Here is a 12,552-nt window from a genome sequence, read left to right on the forward strand (position 1 = left end):
TTAGCTTTTATTTATTACTTGTCAAAGATTAGATGTCAAAGAATTTAGATACGTTAATTTGACTTACCTGCTTCAGTAGCGTATCGGATGTTTGTGTTAATAAATACTTATTATAACTTATCTATTTTTATTAGAATTATATATTTTTATAACAATTTTAATAACTACCAACATTTATTCACAACGTAAAATAAAACAACAAATTATTGAGTCTACCCCACGTCTACCCTACATCATAGTTTTACATTTTTTAAATAAAATTAGAACGACACTGATAAACCGGAATTTAAGTCGGCCATATTTGAGGCCCATCGCGGTGTACCTAAGATTTTTGATATGCTCCTTCCTTAGTCTTCTTATTCAAAGACTTTATGCTATAGAAAATGACAATCTGAATAGAATGACATATCATAATGTGTCAACTTTTGACATTTTCGCATATGGATTATTTGAAATTGTAACATACGGTTCATAACGACAATTTGACTCGAAATATCAAGTGTGTGGTACAAAATTATTCGTAAAAATTTTTTTTTCCAATATGCCAATGAGCCACTTGTTCCATTTGAAAAAATTGGCATATGATGAAAAATACGATCTGGGCATTTTTTAACCGACCAGGACAAGACACGAAAAACATTAGATGATCAAATCTATTTTTCCAAAGTTCCTTGTTTAAAAATTAATGTTTTTAACACGGCCATGACACTATAGATTGAAATTTAAAATACAATTTTTTGAGCAAAAATGTCAAAAGTTGACATATGATATGTCATTCTACTAAGAGTGTCATTTTCTATCGAATAAACCAGAAATATACCGACGGTGCCATTTAAAAATCAATAATTCTTCGTTGAAACAGGAAGTGACCAAAAACAATTGAATATGTCAATCAATCCTAATTTATGTCATATACTAACATACCAAATTTCGTTTTTTATCTAAAAAAATAAAACTTTCAAGATGCACCCGGTATAGAAAAAACTACCGCGGACTAAGATTGAACAAAGAGAAGAATTTTGAAGTACCTATAAATGAAATTTTATTGTTAAAGTAGCATAAATATGCTTAGTTATTATGGTAACATGTTAACTATTGGGGGGGCGCCAGGTAGGGTATTCGGCCTGTCTCAATATTTCCCTTCCGCCGGCCCTGGGTAAGGTCGCAGTGATGAACCCCCCTCCCATGCATTCTACATTCTACTGATGGAGCCCCACGGCCTGATGCTACTTGGGGATATATCTTTCTTAATTTTTATGACAGTATTGGCAGGTCTGGAAAAAAATCGCGTCTATATGTCGTGCGCAAATTTCGACTGAGCTTTTTATCGCTCTGAGCTAAAAAGATGACCGGTTAATTATTCAAGCGGTGACCGTTGGCTGCGCGAACCTTTGAAGTTAAGCCCCCACTCGGAGGAGAAACGGGTAAATATTTGATGGCGGGTAAACGGGCAGTGCAGGTCACTTTTCGGGCCCGAGCCTCGTTCAAACCAAACAAAGAGAGGACAAACAGAAAGTCCCGAAGGACGTCAACGCGACCGCATCACGGACGCGACCAGAGAGATTATTGTCAAAACGCTCTGATTATCTGGCTAATGGATAATGGATGAGTCCATTGGAAATATCAACCTGATGAGTAAACTATACAGGGTGTTCCTTAATTAATTGAAAGGGGTGATTGTTGGGTGTATTCTAAGAAAAAACTTCATATCTGTACCCTAGAAGCAAACTATGTTAAGAGTCGATTTCACTAGTTCGAAAAAGTATCAAAATAAGCGTTCGGCATTTAACGTTTTATGTAAAGGTGGCTAGGTATTTTTTATACAGATGAAGAAGGGAATTAAAGATAAAGGATTATACTATACAGGGTGGTCCGAACTGTATTCCAGGAAACTTCAGCAGCATATTCTACAGATCAAAATAAGTAAAAAGTTCGTATAAATGTATGTCCTAAAATGCTTAGTTTCGGAGATATAGAGGTGTAGAAGTTTCATTTTTATTTCGATTTTCCAAATAATTTCTGAAGTAACGTCAATATTTGGATGAAAAATTGGTATCTGGGAGTTTTGTGACACGAGAAATTTGATTTTGATGTCAAAATTACTCCTATTTCTAGGGACGCCACCTACATGTGTTTTTAAGGGTAAGATTGAAGGAAAGAGAGGTCTCGGCAGGAAGAAACTATCTTGGTTGAGAAACATCAGAAACTGGACTCACCTAACTTTTGAAGAACTTATAAGGAAAGCCGAGAATCGTGAAGATTTTGCCAATGTGATCGCCAACCTCCACGAAAGAGACGGCACGTAAAGAAGAAGAAAAGCTGTCCCCTGGCTTCTTGCCATGATATCTCGGTTAATTTTGATTTGAGCAAAGAAGTATGTAACCATTTTTATGTAAAATTTGACGCTCCACAACGTTGAACTTGAACTGTTTTTCTAGTTGTTACCGTTTCTCCGAAATTTCGAAAAAATAATTTTATTTATTGAGTTCGCCCCTTCTCGGCGGTGAATTAAAAAAAATCTTTCACAATTCGTTTTTAGATCTTTCAAAGTAACTTATACAGGGTTGTTCACCACATACGACACGTAGCTAAACAATTAGATTTTTACAAATTGTAAGTTTTGGGTTCGTTGAAGGTACAATTTAAAAATATTTTTACAAAAAGCCTATTTTCTTGGATTATTAAATATTATTTAATGATAAAAGAAATGAGTGGTGAGTGGATATTATTAAACAACATAGGGTTGAATACAGAGGGGTTGGAATATGGATAAGGGCGGTATTACCGGAATTAGGCGAAGATTTGCGAGGTGTGAAACGCTGGTCAGTAGGGTTTACGGCCTGGAACCTTTGAGCATTTTAAATCAAAAGGATTTCAATTTGTACAGGCGTATGTCCGGTATATGTAGATTACGCAGGGCTCTCCCGAAACATCCCGGATTCCCAAATGGGAATAACATGGGAAGTCTAAATGGGGATATTTATGCGTAAAAGCATTTGGACAACAAAATAATTTTTCTTTACAGCATCAATCTTTTCATTTTCCTTTAAACCGCTCTCATTGAAAAAATACCGAAAAGTTTTCAAATCGTCCATTTTCAAAGTAATTATTGCTTATATTGTGAGTTAATTTAAATTTAATTTACTCAAAGCCGTGATAATTGTGAAAAAGTAGCATTAAAAACTTAAAAAGCTGAGTGAACTGCAAAAATAATCGTGGATCGTGGCACAACGTCGGTTTTCCAATGTTTCATAAGTATTTCATACATGTCCTTATATAAAATAAAGTGTCTTATATGCAACACACTGTATTTTATTTAAAAAAAATAAAATAAAATAATAATAAATTTAAATAAACAATATTTGGGGCGACATAATTCTGCAAAAAGCCGAACGGCTCCGAAATTATCAATGCTTTATTAAAAAGCTTTGGAGTTCTTATGGGCACTTTCCAATCTAAACTTGTTTCTTTTATCTGTGAACTAGCCTTTGTAAAACCGTCTCAGATTTGGGCTTTTGTCAAGCTGAGCTGCTTTTGTAGCACTGAGACTGTATGATGAGTTAAAGCTCAAGAAAGGAGGACACCATAGATCGGTAAGGTCGCAGTGATTAACCCCCCTCCCATGCATTCTACATTCTACTGATGGAGCTCCACGGCCTGATGCTAGATGGGGATATATCTTTCTTAATTTTTATGACAGTATTGGCAGGTCTGGAAAAAAATCGCGTCTATATGTCGTGCGCAAATTTCGACTGAACTTTTTATCGCTCTGAGCTAAAAGATGACCGGTTAATTATTCAAGCGGTGACCGTTGGCTGCGCGAACCTTTGAAGTTAAGCCCCCACTCGGAGGAGAAACGGGTAAATATTTGATGGCGGGTAAACGGGCAGTGCAGGTCACTTTTCGGGCCCGAGCCTCGTTCAAACCAAACAAAGAGAGGACAAACAGAAAGTCCCGAAGGACGTCAACGCGACCGCATCACGGACGCGACCAGAGAGATTATTGTCAAAACGCTCTGATTATCTGGCTAATGGATAATGGATGAGTCCATTGGAAATATCAACCTGATGAGTAAACTATACAGGGTGTTCCTTAATTAATTGAAAGGGGTGATTGTTGGGTGTATTCTAAGAAAAAAACTTCATATCTGTACCCTAGAAGCAAACTATGTTAAGAGTCGATTTCACTAGTTCGAAAAAGTATCAAAATAAGCGTTCGGCATTTAACGTTTTATGTAAAGGTGGCTAGGTATTTTTATACAGATGAAGAAGGGAATTAAAGATAAAGGATTATACTATACAGGGTGGTCCGAACTGTATTCCGGAAACTTCAGCAGCATATTCTACAGATCAAAATAAGTAAAAAGTTCGTATAAATGTATGTCCTAAAATGCTTAGTTTCGGAGATATAGGGTGTAGAAGTTTCATTTTTATTTCGATTTTTTCCAAATAATTTCTGAAGTAACGTCAATATTTGGATGAAAATTGGTATCTGGGAGTTTTGTGACACGAGAAATTTGATTTTGATGTCAAAATTACTCCTATTTCTAGGGGACGCCACCTACATGTGTTTTAACTGTTTTGAAGAGTAATAACTTTTCGACCGTACCTGTATAAAACCACTGACTAAAAAAATATACATTGCTACGAGCAACCGTTCTCAAGATATTTGGAATGGAAATAGTCAATACATGTCATTAGTGACAAAGAATAAGCACACGTTGAGTATAGTTATTTGACTGAAATAATAAATTTTTATTTTTTTAAATTAATCATAAGTTTTTCTATGAAAATATGATGATTAAACAGTTTCTCTTGAACTTTTGACACAAAAAGATTTCAAATTTATGATTTCAGTCTAATAACTATTGATATTTTTATAGTATTTTTATAGTATTGATAATTTCGATTCCAAATATCTCGAGAACCATTACTCGTAGCGATTTTTACCAAGAGACCTTTTTTATGTAAAAAAAGTCGTAAATCTATATTTTTTTACTCAGTAGTTAGTAGTAACAGGTACCGACGAAAAGTTATTACTCTTCAAAACAGTCAAAACACAGGTAGGTGGCGCCACCTACAAATGAGAGTCATACTGACATCAAAATCAAATTTCTCATGTCAAAAAACACCCATCCACCAATTTTCATCCAAATAAATCGAAATAAAAAATTAAACTTCCACACCCTGTATATCTTCGAAACTAAGCATTTCAGGACATACATTTATACGAACTTTTTTACTTATTTTAATTAGCAGAATATGTTGCCGAAGTTTTCGGAATACAGTTCAGACCACCTGTATTTTCCTTCAACCACACACCCACTTTACATGACCCCTGAGAGCGACCCGAACAGTACAGCGTAATAGACTCTTAATAAATCGAAGAATTCTGGCCATGAGTATTCCAAATTACCAACAGAATTCGAATTACCCTCATTTACTCTACATTTGCGGTGTTGCCAAGATGCTCTAATGTTCCTTAAACCTAAATAATTTTATTATATTAGCATTAAAATATATTTTTTCTTTTTTCCAGATTCTGGCTCGGAGAGCGGCTCCCACAAGGGCGGCGGACTCCGGGGCGGCAAAGGGTAACGTTTCCGCTTCGGGGGCGGCGGAGGAGGTGGTGGAGGCGACGGCAAGCCGACCCGGGTGCGGACGGTACTCAACGAGAAACAGTTACACACTTTGAGGAGTTGCTACGCGGCGAATCCCAGGCCGGACGCCTTGATGAAGGAACAACTGGTGGAGATGACGGGGTTGAGCCCTAGGGTGATAAGGGTGTGGTTCCAGAACAAGCGGTGTAAGGATAAGAAGAAGACGATACTGATGAAGCAGCAGATGCAACAGGAAAAGGTTGGTTTTTATTCGATATTTATTAGTAGAATGGTTGTACCATAAATACAAATATATAGAGCAAATTTATGAAATCACTCCAATACATTTATACAGGGTGTCCCACTAAGAATAGCTCTCGGCTGTATCTCGGAAAGTATAAGCCGTAGGGCCTACGGAATGAAATATTTATAACTAAAGAGACTATGAGAAATTGCTGGAAATTATTTTCAAGTTTGTGAAACGGCCGCTAGATGGCGCAACTGCTATGGAAAATAAGAAAATGGAATTTTTACAGAATTTTGCCTAGATAATGGGTACTGTAAATAATAGCTTCATAATCTTCAGTAAATTTTGGATTTTTTTTGTTAGAGCCATTATCCCCTATCTGCTAAAATAAAGTGGTGGGGGAAGGTTAGATCTGTCTTTATTTAACTGTTAATAACTCCGGACTCTGGATAATCAGAATCCAACAAACGAGGGCTCTTTTAAAAAAGCGTTTCTTACTCTATATTATACCATAAAAATAATAATAATAAAGTTTTGTACGTAGACGCTAGGGGGCGCTTTTTTACAACTTAACAAACAGCGCGTTTTTTCAAAAAAATTAAATACGATAGTATATGTAATTTTAGCTGATAGTAAAGAGTAGTATAAGCTTAAAAAGTCAGCGAAAACCGCATCTTGATATCTTCTTTCAAACCGAAGATATAAACATAATTATAATAAATACCAAAATTAAGCCCTAATTACCTTATTTTTACAACACGGTATCATGCAGTAGCCCTGTTGATTATGCCCATTCTAACAAAAAAACAAAAAATAGAAACAGTTAGTTTATTTTCAAATCAACGATATACCAGGATACCATAATACCAGATGCATTAATATCTAATAATTAAGATATTAATGAGAGTGAACACGAAACGATGCCTCAGTGAAGTCACGGTAGGCTTTGGAAAAAAGTTGCTTTTGACGTAAGAGTATAAACGTCAAATTGTTATTAGATCAACATTTTGATAGTCTTAGCAGCCTTTTTTATCTTTTAATTGCTTTTTCAAAATGCCTTTATTATTTTAAGTAGTTGAAATTGTTTTTTTGAAATTTAAATAAAGATAGATCTAACCTTCCCCCACCACTTCATTTTAGCAGATAGGGGAAAATGGTTCTAACAAAAACGGACAAAAAAATCCAAAATTTACTGAAGATTATGAAGCTATTATTTATAGTACCCATTATCTAGGCAAAATTCTGTAAACATTGTATTCTCTTATTTTCCATAGCAGTTGCGGTCTCTAGCGGCCGTTTTACAAACTTGAAAATAATTACCAGCAATTTCTCATAGTCCCTTTATTTATAAATATTTTTTTTCGTAGGCCCTACGGCTAATACTTTCCGAGTTACAGCCGAGAGCTATTGTTAGTGGGTCACCCTGTACAGAGTTATTCACCACATACGACACGAAGTATTGTAGCTAAACGATTAGATTTTTACAAACTGTAAGTTTTGGGTGCGTTGAAGGACTATTAGAGCTACAATTTAAAAATATTTTTACAAGGTACAGAGTGTCCCAAACAAATAAAAAATATCAAAGTTGTATTTTTTTAAATGGAACATCCTGTAAGTTTCTACGATTTAAATAAAGGTAAATTTGACTAAGGTTTATCACACTTAAACCTTGCCGTTTTTGAAATATTTTCAATTTTGTGAAATTGCAGTAGAAATTTTTAGGCTTCATATTTCTCCAATGGTATCAAAGATTTTAATACTAAATATTTACTGAAGTTTATTTATTGATCGGTTATTGTATTGCAATAATAAAAATAATACTAGTTCATACAGAGTGTCTGAAAATTTATTTTAAATAATTTCTAGCTTTAAACGGCAATAACTTGTTTAATTTAAATGGAACACCCTATATATTTTATGAGAATCAGATGCACAATTTAATTGTCTATCAAATTGTATTATACAATTTTTTACCTATCCCTTCAAGTTTTCGTAGAAAATGCATTTTCTTATAATTTAAACCTCATTTATCAATATACCCATGGAATATTGACATTGTAGATTTTAGAGAATACTTAGATGTAACATGTAACCTTTCACAAGCTAGTAATTTCACTGTTTTGCGTGCTTTAGTGCTGATTCGCTGGTATAACTAGACCTATAATACAGGGTGAATTGGTTTTCAAATAAGTCCAAAATGACCGAGTTGTTTTACTTTGAATATTTAAAAAAAATGATTTTTTGCTTAAATTTTGAGAACCACTGGATCTTTTCTAATCCAAATTAAAAACAAATCGCAAAAAAACTCATAGTCGTGTTTCTGGGGTCGAAATATACTACCCCTAAAAATATTTGCACTTATTTAAGACTCACCCAACTATAGATAATATAATATGGGCTAATATAAATTTGATACGGTATGATCGAAAAAAAAGTGTGTCATAGAGGGCTGGGAAATGACAATCGATGATAATTTTGGCTAGGTCATTCTCTAGACTTCATTTACTAAAAACTGACATCAAACTTGTTAAAAATGAATATTAATATTTCTTTTTGCCTATATGATACGATATCATGTCATTTAACTTCTAATATAATTATACATAAATGCTTTTGACGTCATTACAGGTATTTATATATTATTTAACACGCTTTTTGTGCTTTTATAAAGATCTTGAAACTACGTTAGTGACTTATGTATTATTATGGTCAAATCAAAATGTATAAATCTTTGAATAAAAAGGTATAAATAAACAAACGGTTTGTTTACATTTTGTTTATGATTATACCTATATTGAGACAAAACAAATCAATATAGGTAGTTATAATATATGGTTAGTCTCTCTTTTATACGTGACTATATACCTAAAACAAAGAAAGTAGATATACAAAAAAAATTATAATTATCATGTGTGTCAATGTCAGATTAAGATTACCTCATTTTAATTCGTAATACATCGTACTAATTCATAACAATCTAAAGAATTTATTATTACATGACATGGCAATAAAACATACATATTCATGAGCCTTTTTTATCATAATAATATTTTATTCAATAAGTACCTACAAAAAAAGGTGTTTCATACCATTTGAAATTATGAAATTTAAAACAGTTTCTAATACTTAATTACCTTTACATAAATTACTTTAAGTAAATAATGTATGTATTTAATCAATAACTAATGTTTTAACAATAATACCTAAGTTTTAAATGTTTTCTAATAATAGAAAATAGAAAACAAATAGGAAATTAGAAATTATCTATACTAATATATAAAATCCTTAAGTGACTCACTGATTAATCACGATCCTGCTCAAACCACTCAACGTAAGAAGCTCAATTTTGGCATACAGGTTGATTCTAGGGTGTAGAGGTTCTATAAGAAGGGATTTTTCGAAATTCCAGTTCCAAGGGGGTGAAACCACCCCTCAAATATTACAATGTTTTTTTATTTAAAAACGGTCAAGTTTCCGAAAAAACGCTTAAAACGTATATTTTATTTTGTTTTTTTACATATTTTAAGATTTTTTAAAATGTATACAGGGTGTAACCACCCCTCAAATATTGGAATATTTTTTATTTAAAAACCGGTGAGTTTTTCGGAAAAACTCTTAAACACGTATATTTTACTTTGTTGTTTTACATATTTTAAGACTTTTTAAAAAATTTTACAGGGTGTTTCATAAAATATGACCATTGAATAATCACGATTCTGCTTAAACTGCTTGACGTTTAAAGCTGATTTTTAGCAAACGGATTGACTGTGGGGTGTAAAGGTTCGATAAGGAGGGGTTTCTCGAATCTCAAATTCCAAGAGAGTATAACAATATTTGTTATTTAAAAAACGGTTTAGTCTTTCGGGAAAACGCTTGTACACGCATAATTTATTTTATTTTTTTTACATATTTTGAAATACAAATGATTAATTCGACGCGAACCAAGTCGCGGGTACACGCTAGTGATAGTATAAAGTGTTTTCTCTTTTTATTAAAATATTAAAAAAAAATATTGCGGGGTCATTGTGTCTGATATATTTAAAAAAATTAAGAATATTAATGAATTAATTGTTATATATTCAAAAATAATCTAAAATGTCAATATCCCATGGGTATATTGAAAAATGAGGTAGAAATTATAAGAAAATGCATTTTCTACGAAAACAAGAGATAGGTAAATGGTTTAATACTATTTGATAGACAACTAAATTGTACATTTGATTGTCGTAAACTTACAGGGTGTTCAATTTAAATTAAACAAGTTATTCCCGAATAAATCTAGAAATTATTCACAATAAATTTTCAGACACTCTATATAGGGTAGTATTATTTTTATTATTGCAACAGAAAATTTAGTAATTAGAAAAACTTCAGTACAATATTTGGTTTTAGAAACTTAAATACCCCTAGAGAAGAAGCTATAAAATTGTTACTACATTTTCACAAAATCAAAAAAAGATTAAAGAGCGATAAACCCTAATAAATAAATTAAAGCCTATAACTAATGAAATACTATATTAACATGTTGAAGATAACAAATTATTATGCTTTTTTCTATTCATAGATACGAATTCATCTCGTGTTTTAATTTTATATTCTAAAATTCACCATAAACCCGATAAAATTCCTCTTTTTTCACCTCCCGCACAACACAGGATCAAACCCCAACCGAATTCGCCCTTAATTCCCCTTATTTAAACCTCTCCCTCCTCCCTTTCATACCCCCCAGTACATCACCCCTCTCTCTTTACCCCTCTCCCGCGAAAACAAATCCTTCAATAACTTCCCCCACCACTCCGTCCAGGTATATTTGCCCGTGAGACGCAGACTTCGCCCCACCTCTCCACATATTTATCGATCGATCGCTCCGCCCACGAAAGTGTTTGTGATCGCCGAAAGTAGGCGGGGCGACTCCGCCTCCGGCCAATGAGCGCGGGAGATTGTGCATCGATCAGAAGCTGGAGCGCTGCGATTGGTCGCTGTGCGGTAGCTGGATTTTGGCGCTTGTTAACAAGCGTGTTGGACAGGTTTTTTTTGTTTTGTGTATCGCGTTTTGGTCTTCTATTTTTGGCTGGCGCTCGGGGATCGGTTTGGAGACGGTATTCTTGATTTTTTTTTGGTTCTGGTTCGTCGGTGTGTTTGTTGTAAAGGAAGATGAGTAGTAGTCTTGGCCTTGGTTTGAAATTGTTTTTTAGGGTTGGGTTTTGAAAGGGTATCTAGTATATCTGGAAGGGTGTTTTTTTTTATAAGTTTGCTATGTCTGAATTAAGTTTCGTATTGAAAAAAAGTGTTTTTAATAAAAACAAACATCTCCCTAGGGTGTTTTTTTACTCTTATTTTAACGTTTGAAAATTTATACAGGGTGTCCTAGAAATAAGTGCAAGTATTTTAACTGGTAGTATATTTCGGCCTCAGAAACAGGCCTATAGGTATTTTTTGCTAAAAAATTGGTTAGGTGTGGTTTATTTTTTTTTAGTTATGAGTTAAAAAACATAATTTCTTGATAATATGGCAACATAGGTAGTAGCTTAAATTTACATGAAAGAAAGTCCAGAAAAGATCCAATGGTTCTCAAAATTTTAGCAAAAAATTATTTTTTGGAAATTTTCAAAGGACTTACATATTTGAAAAACGGTAAAGAGAAAAAATGTTTTTTTTTTGACCAGATCTACCACCCCTTAAAATACTTGCGCTTATTTCTGGGACACCCTGTATAGTACAGAGGACAGTGAAAATATAAATACCTACAACCAATGACTAAAGCAATGATTAAAAAATACAAGGACATTAAATGTCCTTGATAAATTTTATCAAACGAACTAAGTTGTTACCATGGCTCCAAACAGTGCCGTGGCCATATATTTTTCTTAACTTAGCTACTTGAAGGGATATTTATATTTTTGATAAATGTTTTGACTACGCCTATGGTATAGGCGGTTTGGTTTGGTTTGGAATCTTAAAAAAACATTTCCAAAATCATAAATATAGGATAGGTACACATAGCTCCTATTTTACTTAAAATAGGAGCAACGTGTGCCTAGTGCGGAGTCAATATCTAATTTCGTTGACCCTTACCCTCAAAATTATCATTCCAATCGCTAAAAGCACTTGGAAGAAAATTATAATAGATATATCGAAAAAAAAAATTAAAAATTTAACCCACTGTAGCTAGGAAACAAAGTACTCGTAGAATCGGACCTATATTGATATACAGTGAAGTTTATATACTGGCATATTTCCAAAACTGACGTTGCCAAACTGATTAAATTTAAAATAGTAAAGCAGTTAAGCATTAAATGAAAAAATTGACGTTAGCAAATTAATGTAGTTAATATATTACAAAAATATAACGAAATAATTTATTACTTAATAATTGGTTGTGGTATTTAATCAAATACTAATACCAATATACAGGTAAATCTGGCAAATGTTTTCGGTGTAATAGAGATGGGAAAATAAGGATAGAATAATGGCTGATGAAGGAGGAAGGTAAACGATTGTATCTCTTGAGTTTAAATATCTTTGGCTCTTACCCTCAAAATTTCATTCCAATCGCTAAAAGCACTTGGAAGAAAATTATAATAGAGGTGTATCGAAAAAAAATGAAAATTTTAACCCACTGTAGCTACGAAACAAAGTAGAATCGGACTTTTATTGATATAAAAGATAAATTTTGTTTTTACGTGAGGAATCTCCCCACGAGAGA

The 12,552-nt window shown here is 33.3% G+C and overlaps 1 protein-coding gene across 1 annotated transcript in view; it reads left to right on the plus strand.

Moving 5' to 3' along the window:
• Nucleotides 1-12,552, plus strand: part of LOC115884914 (insulin gene enhancer protein ISL-1) — a 65,880-nt gene that overhangs the window by 49,482 nt on the left and 3,846 nt on the right. Inside the window, 1 exon segment of the mRNA XM_030903639.1 lies at nt 5,539-5,858. Coding sequence (XP_030759499.1) covers nt 5,539-5,858 — 320 coding nt within the window.

Source organism: Sitophilus oryzae, unplaced genomic scaffold (genome assembly GCF_002938485.1).
Source record: "Sitophilus oryzae breed Bouriz unplaced genomic scaffold, Soryzae_2.0 scaffold_358_pilon_pilon, whole genome shotgun sequence".
NCBI classification, from domain to species: domain Eukaryota; kingdom Metazoa; phylum Arthropoda; class Insecta; order Coleoptera; family Curculionidae; genus Sitophilus; species Sitophilus oryzae.